The sequence below is a fragment of the Hetaerina americana genome, unplaced genomic scaffold, assembly GCF_022747635.1.
Source record: "Hetaerina americana unplaced genomic scaffold, ioHetAmer1.1.p SCAF_8, whole genome shotgun sequence".
NCBI classification, from domain to species: Eukaryota; Metazoa; Arthropoda; class Insecta; order Odonata; family Calopterygidae; genus Hetaerina; species Hetaerina americana.
In genome coordinates this window covers 38,267,350-38,283,341 of record NW_027287427.1, presented here as the reverse complement: position 1 = coordinate 38,283,341, position 15,992 = coordinate 38,267,350, and the positions used below count along the sequence as shown (strand labels likewise).

Genomic DNA, 15,992 nt, shown 5'->3' with positions numbered 1-15,992 from the left:
TGATGACACCAAACTATTTTACTACAGGGCCAAAATCATTTGGTAATTTGAATGTGAATCTCCCTCACTGCAGAACAACATGAAAAATTGCCAGCAATCTTGCAGAAAAAGTTTTCCCTGTATCACAGTACATTCAAAATTCAGTGGATGTTCTCATAAACAATAGCAATATCAATACAATAGCAATATTTGTGAATTGAATTGAAGAATATGGGGAATTCCTAAGAGAAGCGAACAATATAGGGGATGTATAAGGGGAAGTGGATGGTTACAAGGGTATACAACAGGAGATGTGATGAATGTTGTCAACATACATACAGAGGATAAGGTAAGGAGTAGATAGTGGAAAAAATATAATCCTACATTGCGTAGAAACCTAGGAGGGAGGTTGAATGACCTTATGTCATAACAGCAAATTGTTTCCCATCTTTCTGCTAGCCATTGCATTGGGTCACTATAATTCCTTTATGTCCAAGCCGTATTAGGATAATGAACAATCTTAGCAGAGAAAAACTGTTCTCAGCGAAGAAGAAAGTGATAAATTGCACCTTCCTCACTCTTATTAAAGTCAATTGTGCATATCCCCTTTATGCTGATTTCATTCATTCATTATGGAATGGACGACTGATCAGTAGTAATTCCTGAGCTATTATATTTCTTCTATTAATATGCAAGATTACCTACATTATGTTTGCTGCCTAATTCCATTTAATTTGTTATTTATCTCTCATTCCTTTTAATTTCCAAATGTAAAACAATGATTCTGGATCATTTCTTCCATAAACAAGTTTCATACATAATTCATTTATTAAATTGATAATATAGGTATTAAACTTTTTTTGTATGGAGGGTTAAACACTCAAGACAAAGCACTGCAAAAAGGATAAATAAATTTTTATGAACAACTTTTGTGTGATATAAGCATATATTTACCATTGTAACATACTGTTGCATTTTAAGATAACTTACTATTAACTTAGGATTGTGGAAACCAAAGGTTTACTGTGATATGTTTCCATTAACTCTAAGATTAAGAGGGTTGTTTCAAGGTCTTATTCTCTTCTTGATATGGATTCTGCAAGGGCTTGCTGCATGAGAGCAGATCTGTTTATTTTCCCTCCAGTAGTAACAGGCAAACCGTCAACAAATAACACTCCACCATGAAGATGCTTGTGGTCTTCTGTTCTTTCTATTTTTAGAAGGGAAAAAGAAACTGAGAAGATACTCATACTTATTCCATAATACACATCACTCTAAAAACTCAACGAAATTCAGAACCTATCATATAAAAATGTATTTTTTGCAGTATTTACGTGCAAGTTAACTATTGATTCGATGGCCTTTATTTCATCTAGAGCAAAATATCCGCTAATTTGCTTGATTATTTAATAATACAATTATCTGACATCAGTTTTATCTTCTTTATGTTGCAGGTTATTTATTTTAGTTTTAGTCCCTTCAATTACATTATCTTAAAAGTTTGCCATTTTTGATTATCTATCATTCCTCAAATTTGACTTTCACTGTCCACAATCTCTATCTAACTTATTGGGTTAGGCAAGTAAAAGTCAATTTCAATCACTATTGATTTTTAAAAACATGGATATGGACCACCCTCTAATCATCCACTAATGTCACATTGTGCTGAAATATTTAAATATCTTTTTGCACGGCCCTTATTATTTCTATTTTCCCTAATGAAACTGAATCAGTCTTTAAGATTAAAGAATTATATGGAGAATTCTAGGAAAAGAATCAATTACAGAAAACTGATACAAAATACCAAATTCTCAGGGCTTGCAGGTTTAGAGACTTGGTCGACATTAGTCCAAAATCTCTCTCTAAATGCATACAAAAATTATCACAATTTTCAGTAGTGAAAACTTCTCTAGGGGTAGGTGTCCCAAAACTATAAGTGCCACGAGTCAATTTTAAGTGTTTTTCATTGGGCAACTCTGCCTGCTGATGGTAGCAAAAATGGTGTCTATAATTATAAGATGATTTGAAACTTGACTTATAGCTTTAAGAAATGAACCCTGAGTGGGGAGAATGCAAATGGAAAACCAGGACAAATGTATAAATGGGAAATCATTATCTATTAATAGTTTCAGAATACTAGAAATACATTTTTAATGGTTTAGCAAAATATTTAAAGATAATTAGGCATAAAAATCAATAATCAATAATTTTATTCATTGTTTACATATTATTTAGGCTGATTGTTTGAGTTTTTGGTCTCAATGGTCTTGACTTCTATTCCCATTATATTCATGTCATCTATAAGCATGTCCATGTAAATATAAGGCATCTGTAATGCTTAACCACTTCAATGGTAAGTCTATCACAACCATACAAATATGTGTACATCTTGGGTAGAGTACAAAGTGGGCATCATTTGATATAGTTTTATTCAACCTATACTCAGTGACAAGTATTGACAATGCTACTATTTTTGAAGTGTAAAAATCATTTACTTAGACTGGGATTCAAACTGGGATCCCAGAATGTCCAGCTATCTGCATGATTAAGAAATACCTGTGACATTGTATTGAAAATATTTCATCATAAAATTTCATTCTTTTGAAGCCCAGAAAATTTCAGAATGTTAGAAGATCCCTTAATAGCTTAACTGGCTAAAGCATCATCCTGGTCATCAAGGGTTCTAATCCTGGTAAAGGCAAATGATTTTTTACACTTTAAAAATTGTTGGATCATAATGCAAATTAGTGAATAACTCCGTTGAAAGTTACTGTTGTAGCAACTCCCGCAGTTTCTTTGAATTGATTAATGACTCTAAAATTAAAGTTTAGTACATTGTTACTTTTTCAGCATATACTTATGCATTCTCCAATAATTTATTCCATTATTCTTATAACAGAAAAAAGTTGATATCTTCCAGTGATTTTAAAACAAGGTCTATTAGGAATTTTCTCACACCAACCTGCAACATGCACTTTAATTTCTTCTTCAGATACTTTGGAACCAGGTTTGAGAACAACAAATGCCTTAGCAGCAGAAGTTGTCAAAGGGTCAGGCATTCCAATTACTACAGCTGATAGTACATCGGGATGTTTTAAAATTATGGCTTCCACTTCTGATGGAGAAACCTGTGTAAGATACAACACCCATAGAAATATGATGGGAATATTAAACATGTAAACTCAAATATGTATGCAATATTAATGCAACTATCTAGCCAAGCAATATTCTGGGAAAAAATCCTACCTAGAACAATAAGGCCTTAGTCCCCTTCGAAATACTCTCCTTGGGACCTCACACGCGTATTCCAGTGGCTCTTCCACTCTTCAAAACAAACAGCATAGTCCTTTTTGGGAGTGGCAATCAGCTTTCTTGTCACATTCTCCTTTATCTTATCAACCAACTCTTGGGAAGACTGGACTTTTGTTTCAGGGTCATAGCCATAGACTAAGGACTTTTCTTATGACCTCTTTTAGAAAACCTAGGTCATCATTTGTGGCTTGGAGCAAGTCCCCTGCAGCTGTAGCATGAAATTCTTAACATTGACGATATAAAAGAGAAGTGATGAGGCAGCTGATGACCATTCTGTAAAAGTACTTTGACAATTGTTTTGAAAAGTGAAAGAGACACTAGGATAAATATGCCAGGTCCCAAGGGGAGTCCGGACAGACCTTGCATTAGATAATTGACTGTATGGCATTATATTGTCATATCACAAATTAATATTAAATATTTTTTCATTCGGATATTTTTTTAAAACCTGAATAGGTTGACTAATGAAAGATTTTGCACTGAATTTTACAGCCGTTGCATTATTCATAATTCTGTGATTTTTTCCAGACAGGAGACTAAAGTGTCTATCCTTATTTTTAAGTTACTAATTAGATAATCACTTGAAGATCTTTCCACATGATAAATGAGTTTAGGAACACATGAGAAAAGGCATCAAGGACAGCAAAAGAACTCTTACTGCACCGTGATACTTAAATACACACATTATAGTAGTTAAAAATGGTTCCTAGAAAAATGAAACAGGCAACAAATCTGCCTAAAGGAAGAATAAGGGAATAAAACTTCCATTTTATAACATTTTCTAAGAGGCCACATTCCATTTCCCTATACTAAAACAGACCTAAATACCTAATAAACTGAGAAACTCCAAATGCAAAATGCATAGGTCTAAAAAAAAGAGAGCAGCGATTTGTAATGGTCTGCACAACTATTGTATACTTTAACAGGAATTGCATGTTCAATATCTTTATGTACTAAATACCTTCATCAAGTTGATAAATGCATATCAGAAACTTACCCAATGCATATAGTACTTGAAGGTGAATTTGCTTCGGTCCACAACATATAAGAAATCATCATCATCAAAGTAAGCAACATCTCCTGTGTGAAACCAGCCATTTTTATCTAAGACATCCTTAACATGGACGCAATATCCAGAGTGAAAGGATGAACAATGCCCAGCAAGAAATCATGAAAATAAATAGAACATGAAAAAATCAATAAATTGTCATTTAAATAAAATACCATCATAAAATAAAACTAATTAGTATGTAAATGAATGACATGAATGAAAAATTATTGGGCAATAAAAATGAATGTAGTTTTATATTACACATTACTTTGCCCTTTTCCCCTGTCACGTATCCTTTCATAAAATATGGAGTCTTGATCAACAGATGTCCAGGTACATTTCTACCCACTGAACTACCTGACTCAGGATCCACCACCTGTGTAAGAACAAGACTTTATAGGTATTTATGATAATGGCATTTATCTTGATATTTGTGCAATTCCTATGCTACTGATTGATTAAGCAAAGTTCATATAAGATCTAAAAAAATTCAGGTTTTAGAAAACAAAGGTAGCGTCATGCAAATGTTATAATTATAAATCATGAGGGAAATACATGGACAGAAGAGCTTAAAGAGCATTACATCTTGACCAAAATTAATCCCAATTTTCTATCACAAGGACAGAAGTCTAAGATTAAATATTGGTGTTTTCATTGATCATCAATTGATAATACTCCAATTGCATCTTCTCCCTCTTTGACCACATACTGAAGTCCCATTCAGATATATACGAGAATAATGAATAAAAACTCTGAAAAGATGCAATTTTATATATTTGTAAATATGAAAAAATTATTTAATCATTATATTAACTATGACAACTCGCAGATTGGCTGGTGGTTGGATGGCTGAGGGTAGAGCCCACCCAGTACTAAGCCTGACAGCACGTGAAAATCACACTTTAGGGTAGGGAGGCCAGTTCCTTTCCCTGTATTGCCTATGGTTTCCCAGGAAGATCTGACTGGAACCCAAAAAATCACACAGCTTGGATGAAGCCAGAGGCATCACCCAGTATCAAATCAGAGGTTCCAGTCCATAGTCCAATGCTCTACCCACTGGACTACCAAATCCCATACATATACAAAACAAGTGCATGAAATAATAACTCCATCTTCTAATGATTTAATTAATGAAGAACATTATTTTCTTCAGACATACCAAATAGAGTAGAAATTTCACTTGGCTTCATTGTTGTGAATAGCAAGGCACAGAAGTCAGATCAAATGGAAAGTCTGATTTGTAATAGAGACAAGTGAATGACTATACGAATGGACAAACCTTTGCTTCCACAAGAGGGAGTAGATGTCCAGAGGTTAAATGAGTGCCTAAAAACAGAAGTGCAAAATAAAACACATTATTAATCTGATGTGGATCAAAATTTAAAATTAGAATTATAATATTTATGTTGATAATAAATACTCAAACAAGGGTAACATGCATGCAGGAAGTGTGAAAGCCATATGGCTTGGATACATAGAATCAAATGCTAAACCAATTTCTAATAGGATTGATGACTTAAATACACACACAAAAAAATAATGCCTATAATTTTAAATTTCTACTTACCACCATGAATATTTTTGTACTTGACTCCAGCCACTTCACCTTCAAATTCATGATTTTTTATTTTGTGTTGTTCATCAGGGTTTGATATTGTCAATGTCTGGGCTTCTGACATACCATATCGCTTTGGAATGAAAAAGTTTATTTTTAAATATGCCATTCATAAGCTAGGTAAAATAAAATTATTTTCTTTGTTGAACACAGGGACCATTGACAGTCAGAGTTTCATAATTGTGAATTAATCTGTGTCCATCCAAAGCCTAACATTAATGCAAGACAACCTTTAAAAAAATTAATCAGGCAATTATGTTCACAGCTAGTTAGAACAGATCATTTGAACTGACAGTATACTCTCTCAATGGGGCAAAAAATTAATGAGTATAATGAGAAAGCAAGTGAGTTTACCTGAATTAATTTCAAATGTGGTAGTTTTGTCTCCAAGGCTTTGGCTGTGGTGAAATTGACCACAGATCCTCCTGTCATTATATATTTCATGAATGAAAAATCATATTTGTCTATCTCAGAAGACTGAAGTACTCCATTTATCACATAGGGAAAGATAAACACAGTGTCAGGCTGCAAAAAACGTTTTATAATTTTATTGAATCTTGCAAATGACAAATTTACTCTAGTAATAAAGGGCCATTAATTTACTCAGAATCTGACCTTATATTTTTGAATGTTTTCTATCAGTGATTTTTGGGTGAATTTTGGTATACTATAGAATGATACACCACTTAGAAGGCAGGCCATTGCAATTGAAAATCCACCAGTTAAATAATTGCCCATTATAGACAGCATAGATGACCCTGTAACACTAAGGATTATTTCAATTTTACCTACTCTAGAAAGTGAACCTACATGTTCCTGTATGGTGAATGAATACCTCTCGAGGATTTCTAATTTAACTAAGACAATTCATTTCTTGAATTCAAGAACACTATGCAATTGAAGATGTTTTATGCAGTGTTTATTTTATTCATGTCACTAGATGATAATTCTCTTCTCATGACTAATATCTCTTCATAGGTTATTTGAGCTATAGGATAAATTTAAGTTTTTAGCTTCTAATTTATTTGATACCAACTGATTTCAGAAACTTGTCCCAAAATGAGTAATTAAATTTTCTTAAGCCACTGATTGTCTATTTTTATAAACATTTCCACATTCCTGAAATCTGCATGATCAACTGATTGTATTACATATGGTCACAAAATCGAAACTAATGAAATTCTTGGATTTGGGAAAAATATTTCAAAAGTACCTGGCCTTTGGCACATTAGCGGATGACTTCATCAAAAGTTACTGTTGTGGCATCTCCCGCAGTTTCTTTGGAACTAAGGATTATAGTTATATTAAGGATGATGTAGAATACATATTGTATCCACAAAAATGTCCCTAAATGAGTAAGAATGTATAGGAGACCATAACCCAGGCCAAATGCCTCGAATTTTTTAAATACTTTTCCCAAATCTAAGAATCTCAATAGTTTAGATTTTGCAACCATATGTAACACAATTGGTTGATCATGCAGATTTCAGGAATGTGGAAACGTTTATAAAAACAGAGTATCAGTGGCTTTAGTAAATTTAATTACTCATTTTGGGACAAGTTTCTGAAATCAGTCAGTATCAAATAAATTAGATGCTAAAACTTAAATTTATCCTATAGCTCAAATAACCTTTAAAGAGATATTAGTCATGAGAAGAGAATTGTTATCTAGAGATATGAAAAAAATAAACACTAAAAACCATCTTCAATTGCATAGTGTTATTGAATTCAAGAGATGAATTGGCTTCGTTAAATTAGAAATCCTCGAGAGGTATTCTTTTACCATACATGTACATGTAGGTCCACTTTCTAGAGTAGGTACCAATTGATCTTCACCAGCCTTACTAAGAAAAACCTTTAAGCAGTCAAGAATCAAAAATCTTACCTATCTAGCTTCTTAGGCAGCCCTAGACTTGAGAAGTAAGCCACTCGGCTAAAATGTGTTTGCATCACACCTTTACAAGTCCCTGTGCTTCCACTTGTATTCACAACCACCAAAACATCTTCTTTTGGGTTTATTTTCAAATCTTTTGGGAAAGCTGCAACATTGCATGTATTATTAATGTAACATTCATCAGTGAACTTACTTTAACAAATTCAGTTAATTATTACCTAATAATTTGTTAAAAGGATTTGAAAGTTTACGGAAAAACCTATATTTTTGCAGTTTATAATGTTAATTTTTTATTTTTGTCCAGTTCATTCATTTAAAATAATATGGTTGTAACTATATACCTGAAAAATCTTCGTTGCTAATCATGTTTTCCATTGACAGTGCTTCTTGTACTTTACCGCCAATTGATAGAATTTTGACAGCCCAGCTAAGTTCACTAGCAGCCAATTTGACAGTACTTGATGTTTCAGCATCACAAAGGATAAAACGAGAGGACACCTCCCTCATTTGCTTCACATATATGTCTAGAAATATGAAGAATGATTAGAAAGTAATTCACAATTTGTAATAATGCCCAAAATTTCATACATTGAAAAGGAATTTGCAATAATGACTCAATCATGGGAATTGATAGTTTCAAGGGCATAACTTACTCAATGGAATATTCACTATCGTAAGTGCTTACATACCTATTATAAATATAAGCACCTAAATACACAATATATAAAAAATTATGAAAGCTAAAAAATCATTCTCAACCATATGAAACAAATTGAAAATCTCATCAAAGAATAAAATAATGGGAGAATATGACCTTGTGATTATAACTAGGTGACAACGGAACAAAGTTTCATGATTAATAGATTTTCTTAGAGGCGCATACAAAGTCATTTTTATCCAATGTTCACAAAATCCACCAATAAAAGCCAAGCCTGTTGATCTCATACAGAGTGAAGTAGGTAATAGCTATAAATAAAGAGCTATTATATTTCTTTTAGCAATGAGAAATTCATCCAGGTGAATCTGAATATACTTTTGATAACTATATGCTAGATGAATGCAGACTATTGACTTGCATTATGGTACATACATATGTACATGCATATACAGCAATATTTACAGGACCCGTACTGATGTGCAACCCTCATTTGTATTCCATGTGGCAATGAGGTAACAACCCTTTGATTTAACCAAATAGCACAAATATTACTCAACTGGTGCACGCCACTTCCCAACATGTAATTTCAAGTATATTTGGGTGTTTATGTATGAAAACACTATCTCTCTGAAAACAATGTTTGATTTTATCATGAAATCTATGAATATTCTTTGTATTTAATTTTCTCGCATGTTGACAATATATCACTATATGCAAAAAGTCATCATACAAAACCAATGTTAATATTATTATCACAATCCCAAAACTTTCCCAAACATTCTCTGGGATGTAGTAGAAAATCTATTGGGTTAATAATGAATCATGGCAAGAGGCATATTAATAAAGCATGGATACTGCAAAATTTCAAATGGGTCCCCACTACGTTAATGCTAGTGTCACTCCATGGGCCAGGATTCACTCTGGTTTCGGATAAAAACACAAAGAGATTAAGTGTAGTAAGTAGTAAATATATTAATCTGAAAGCAAAAAATATAGATACTTTTTTATAAGATATATGCAGTAAAAATTTTCGGTAAAAGAAATCTGTAAATCTGTGAAAGGCATTTTTAATTGAAAACAATTTTGTTTAGTAGGAACCAATTTGAATGAAATTAGTAGTAGTAGTTGAGTACAAAGTAGTAGTTGAGTTGTTCCAGTGAAAAAGGGAAACATACCAAATGGGGTATATAGATATTACATTTAAATAACTTATACTCGTATGTACCATTTGTGTGTAAATTGCATGATAGTGTATAAGTGTGTCATGACACATTATAATTAAAATGCATCTCCTTCAGCACATTATATTCATTTAAGAATTGGCGTTTTGATGCGAGATGGTGCCTTTAAGTTTTTCACGAGAAATAATGTTTATTTGCATCAGCTTCACTTCATTGATGAAAATATGAATTCTAACAAGGCTAAGATGAAGTTCTCTCTTCAGCTCACACAATTCTCTACCCACAGCTACCTTTTTCATATTGCTCTTAAAACACATGTTATTTTACAAATTAAAAATTAACAGGAGCTCAAAATCTTAAGGAGATAAAGGCACCATGTGGAAACTTTTCATTAATGTCCAACTTTTCACTCAGAATGCACCCTTTGATAAATTTATGGCATAACCTTTTATCTTTTGGTCTCCAGCAAGAAATATGACTCATTATATTATGACTAACTACTACTTATACTCACCTTTTTGCTCCTTCTGGAAAGAACCTCTCATAGTTCCACCACACAGCCAAACTCCAATGTGAATCAGAAATATCAAGGCAGCATCATATGTCACAAAGAACAGGACATCACCTTTCTTGAAACCCAACTTGGTGAGGACACTCGCAATCTTTTTTGTCAGTGGCTTAATATCCGAGAATTTATATGAAGTTCCTTTAATAGTGTCACCCTTTATGGGTATGAAAGGAAAAGCAAATAACTTGGAATCAGAGCTGGTAAAGTCTTTATTTCATGGTGATAAAAGTAATAATACTATATCAAAGAATTTATCTCATTTATTAATACTAGAAAATTTCTCTGATTGCAAATAACTCTTGGGGAACCCCACAGCTTCACAGAAGAAACATTTAAACAAAAGAATCCTAAATTCAATGACATTCAAAATCTTCCCCTAGAGTCGTTCATGAATGAATCTGAACAATATTTTTCTTAAAAGCTGCAATGATTAACTAATCAAAACAAATAACAAAAATAAGCAATAAAAATAACTGTTAAACAGAAGGATAGGAAATGAAAGTTGGCAGAAGGTGAAAATTATTCGCCATCTTCAAAAATTAGCACTTAAGAACAAATAAGTGGTAAATACTATGAGAAAGATTATTTCAAAGATATCAAAAAATTCTGTTTTAAAGAAGCAGTACTTCAGAAGCCAAGGCAAAGACTACAAAAGCTCTCTGGGTGCAGACTTCAATGGTGGTCATTATTAACGGATGATGAAATACCATCTTAATTTAAAAAAACATGATGAATGTCATGAGGAATACATCTCCTCCATACTGGCCATCTGAAGGGACCTGAAGAAAGAAATGGAGCATGATAATGATATGGGGACAGTAGAGAGCACATGGCAAAAATTAAAAAAGGAGTAATACCATGTAGAACAAGCTGCCAGGCAAAGTGAAGCCACCCCCCAGTAGAAGATTTGATTGAGGAGGAAGTAATTCAACTCCTTTAAGACAAAAAAGTGAAAGATTACGACTGAAGAGGTCAATGGTTTTACTGAAGAAATTGGAAAAAAATCAAACCAATTGTTTAACAGAAGGATAAGAAAGTAAAGTAGGCAGAAGGCAAAAATAATTCATGAAAGACCTTGATTTTAAATAAATTAGATCAGTTAATTTTGGATACATGTAGAAAATGAACTAGAACTGAATGAGGACAGCTTTGGTACAGGGATACCAAAGTGTTAAGTGAAATGAAGATGAAAAAGGCAGGTGAAATAGATAATTACCCCAAAGAATTAAAAAAGCATCTTGGGAAAAACAATAGGAAGATATTTTTTTTGGGTTAAGGGTATAATATTTGAGTATGAGGAAGGAGCTTGTTCAACAGATTTTAGTAGAACAATTAATTTACACTCTGATCAGGAGTGCAACAGGAGTATATGACAACTATGGAAAAATAAGTTTAATTTCACCTGTAACAGAGGCAATACTGAAAGACATCAATTGAAGATTGCGTTAAAAGCAAAAGAAAAACTTAATGAACAATTATGAGATTGGATTTAGGAAATGAAGGAAATTAATGAAAGATTAGTACAAATGAATACAGAGTTGAACCTTGATGTCTTTATGTGCTTTGTGGATTTTGAGAAGGCATTCAAGAGAGCACAAGGGACAAAGGTAATGGAAGTGCAACAGAATATATCATAAATCAGAGGGATTGGCGATTCATCCATAACGTATAAATGAAGAAGATGACACAAGTAAGAAGACAGATGGAGAATTGGAATGGGCTGAAATAGGTAGCGAAGTATGACAGCTTTTCCTGTTATTGGTAGAGCTGAAGAATTACATTTACTTTGCCTATTATTTAGTATTCACTATATACTGGAGAAATGCTAAGAATTAGCCATGGGAAAGGTTGAGTTGGGAATTAAGATAGGCAGGGAGTTAATTAAGGATGTAAATGTCACAGATAATCAAGTATTAGTTAGCCAGACATCCAAGAGACACGGCAGTTATTTTTTTGTAATTTACTGAAGCAATTCCAGAAATATGGGATGAATATTAACTACAAGAAAACTAAAGTAATGAGATTCTTGAGAAGTAAGAAGGCTAAGCTACTAAAATTGAAGGGTGAGGGAATAAACTAGGGTAAGTGGGCAGCACACTGGAAGAAAATGGGAGTATTAGCAGGGAAATTAGGAGAATAATTATACTGGTGAAAGAATTATTTGCAAAAAGCAGGCGACTGAATTCAAGATATGAGCAGATTATAAGGATTCTGAATATTTAGTAGTATAATAGTAGCTTTAGAGTAGGCAATCAACATTTGAAATAATTTGTGCCATTAGAGATGGATGGGAATGGTGGAAGGTTGGAGAGAAACCTGGCATCAGCATTAGCCTACTCTTAATGAAAGGTGCCAAGGGGTCCTTCACAGCTTAATGTCCCATTCGATGTACTCATGTAAGGTGCTCGCTACAAGGCACCTCTAGTAGGGATCGGGATGCCACTAAAAAATTCTGCCACCCCACGATTCAAACCCAGGCCCTCTTGGTAGAAAGCCAGTACGTTAGCCACCATCCATGGCATGAACAGAGAGGATTCTAACTACAAAGTTCTAAATAAAGGGGGGAATGAGATAAAGGTGTTGGGTAAAATTACCAAAAAAAGGCAGATGAAAAGGTTACTGAGAAATAGTTAGAGGCTGCATGCCGTGAGAAGGGAAAGAGGAAGGACAATTATAGGTTTCTAATATGACCAGAAGTCTTCATAATTTTCTCTGAAGAATAAGCATCAGATGGAAAAAGATACCAGCAATCATAGTTTGGGCTATCCCACGTCGATTAATCCTCACGACATGTTAAAGATGTTTGGGATTGCCCAAAACTTACCTACTATCGATGGGCTACCCACTAGAACTTTTCAATAAATAGTGATTATACATATTTTTTTACAATTACATCTTTACTCATCCCCGAATCTGTATGGCTCTTTTCAAAGTAACTGAAAGCAATGCACTACTTTCACGTTTTCCCCAGTCTTTGAAGGCATGCCTTAAGTCATTTTTCGATAGGTCCTTGAAAATCGCCTAAGCAACCTTCTCCGCTGCTTCTGATGACGCAAAACGCATTCCACGAAGGTATTTGGCATCCTCCAATAGTACGAAGGCATTTCGCGAAATGCTCTTTTCGTCAAGGAATAGAAAAAAAGTCACATGGGGCTAGGTCTCGAATATAGGGCATATGAGAAACCCACTTCAAGTTGATTTTCGCGAGATATTCAGCAACAACATTTGCGATGTTTGGCCATGCATTATCGTAATGCAGCATCCATCCTCCTGCTTTGGAATGTGGTCCTTCACGATTTTTATGGTTTAGGAGAATTTTCACTGCATCCCCCAATAATATGCTCCATTTACAATTGTGTGCGCTTGTACGACGTGCTGATACACCATTCTCCGCATATCGAAAAATGACATGTTTTAAATTTTTCATTTCATTTTTTGTGGATTTGATGATGCCAGAGGTTTCCACAAAGAGCTTTTCTGTTTGACCTCATGGCCAAAGTGATGTGGCTACGATTCGACAAAAACTCCCCATGCCCATTTAACACTACTTCAACTGAGAACAGACCTGCACGCGAACATCGTGTTGTTCAGGTCTGAGCGGTCACGGAACCCACCGTGCATAAAACACGTCTCATACGCAATTTTTCTGTAACCAATATGTATTCGACACCAACAAAATTTTCAATATTTTTTATATTTTTCTTAAAGTCATTCAACGGTCTTCTATCACTACGGCAAAAGCGGTATTAATGCTCGCGGAGGAGTGACTGTAGCTCAGGATCCACCTTCCTTTGAAATTAGATTGTTTCCCCTCTAAACATTTAAAAAAATCTTCTATATATACCATACGGACTCTATAAGCTTCAATACCCTAAAATTGGTCTTAGCTGGCGATGAGTTCCGGCGAAAGCAGTATTTCAATGCAGCGTTATGCCCATCCGTTGCTGTTGGCGAACTGAACATGTTCCAAATGCTCGACTTGCTGACCGAGACTGCTCGCTTTGATGCAATACTGGAGTCTAATCAATGACTCTTTAATAACACATGCAATAAACATTCAGCTAATAGTGTAATTGAAAATGTTTAAAAATAAGTTATGCGAATAAATAAATTACGATAATTCTTCGATGAGCAGTCCTCGTATAATGACATGACAATATTGGATACACTAAACTAAGTTGGGAATTAGTTTTAGCTAACGACCTTCGCATTTTCAAGGACCTAGGGATCGATGATGCTGTATTAGAGCAGTATAAAAATTACCTAAATGAGACTACGAACCTGTACAAAATCATCTGCGACGTACACTCGATTGGGAAAATGTCGACTAACTATCAGAAGAGCATTACAGCCCATATTCTCAAAAACAAGAGAGCCGAGCACGCCTTTGAACTATAGGTGTGAAGAGGCATGCGCCGAAGATGTATGTACACCATAAACCAGTACAGAAGCTGAATGAACGACGGGAAACATTTAACGGATATATTTTGAGACACGGTGAACATAACCGTTGAGAGAAAAGTGAATATTGAGAACTCCATGGCAAGACCCCAAGGGAGAGATACTCGCATGGAACGATTAAAGACAGACGCAAAGAGAAGAAAAGTATAGAAATGAAGAGGTACGCCGATGGAGGAATTGATTGGGGAGTGGGGAGGGCCAATCCAAGCTTAAGACGATTACGACGGCGATTACTTTCCAGAATCAGAATATTATCGAAAGCGATCTATCATAACTTACCACCCAGACTTTGTCCTTGATGACATCATAATTCATATCGATGCCTTGAAACAGGAGTTCCGGTAGAGAAATACACGGAAATTTCACATTTTTAAACTTATCCGCCGTTGGAGATCTCACTATGTTCACGTCATCGTCACTGGTACCTTGAGACTGTTCCGGTAGTTCTTGGGGAATAAAAATATATATAAATAATCGTTTCAATGAATTGATAATTGTGCAATGCAAATAAAACTCACCTTCATTTTCGACAGCGTCCATTTTCCTTGGTAATTTAAAAGTAAATGGCGTTTAATTGGCCAATCAGTCAAAGGGAATAAGTAGTAAGCATTTTAAATTAATTTGTATTGCATTAAAACGAAAGAATTTCCGCGATTGAACCGGAGACCTAATGGGATTTTCAAAATTTAGGAAGACTAAGTTAAACATTAAAGAAGGAGGGAATAAAATAGGAGGAGTAGTTCACGTACTTGAGTATTTTAGAAAAAACGAGGAAAGCAGGGGGGGAATTTGGGGTAGCATTGCATTGGCGAAGGAAGCATTTGTAAGATGAAGAGATTTGATGACAGGCATCCTAAACAAAGATGTGAAGAAAGAATAGGAAAATCCTTCAAAATAGAGTGTAGAGTTCTTGTACCCTGGGCTTCGAGGTATAAGGATGAGCGTAGATGGATGGCTTTTGACACTTGGCTGTGAAGGACTGAGAAAATCAGTTGGACAGAGAAAATTGCTAACAATAAAATGTTTAATATGGAGCAAAAAGAGAGGAAGTTGCTGGAGGAAATCCAAAAAAGGCAGAAAAAGTGGGAGGAGGCAGTATTGATAGCGGGATTTCATATACTATGATAGAAGGGAGAAGGATAGCTATGCGGGGTAGAAGAAGAGAGTGCGCTCTACAGACAGCAGAAAGTGGGTAAAAATTACGAAGAAATGAAATAGGAACTAACGTAGAGCAAACTAGTAAGTTCTCGGGATGTATAGACTGAAATAGTCG

At 34.5% G+C, this 15,992-nt stretch overlaps 1 protein-coding gene across 1 annotated transcript; it reads right to left on the bottom strand.

The window, feature by feature from the left end:
* Window positions 1-1,044: 1,044 nt before the first annotated feature.
* LOC139697989 (uncharacterized) lies at window positions 1,045-15,243 on the bottom strand. The gene is made up of 13 exons (XM_071596843.1): window positions 15,238-15,243; window positions 11,008-11,037; window positions 10,205-10,412; window positions 8,193-8,375; window positions 7,843-7,996; window positions 6,573-6,723; window positions 6,312-6,482; window positions 5,910-6,030; window positions 5,622-5,668; window positions 4,611-4,718; window positions 4,289-4,405; window positions 2,942-3,107; window positions 1,045-1,189 (listed from the first exon to the last, which is right to left on the bottom strand). The coding sequence occupies exons 1-13, from the start codon at window positions 15,241-15,243 to the stop codon at window positions 1,053-1,055; spliced, it is 1,599 nt and encodes a 532-aa protein (XP_071452944.1). The 3' UTR covers window positions 1,045-1,052.
* Between the last annotated feature and the right edge of the window lie 749 nt (window positions 15,244-15,992).

Coding starts and splice junctions, on each gene's coding strand:
- LOC139697989 (XM_071596843.1), bottom strand. Junction 7,997..8,192: donor TAGCAACGAAGATTTTTCAG/GTATATAGTTAC, acceptor GCAATGTTGCAG/CTTTCCCAAAAGATTTGAAA. Junction 1,190..2,941: donor AATTAAAGTGCATGTTGCAG/GTTGGTGTGAGA, acceptor TTCTAAAAATAG/AAAGAACAGAAGACCACAAG.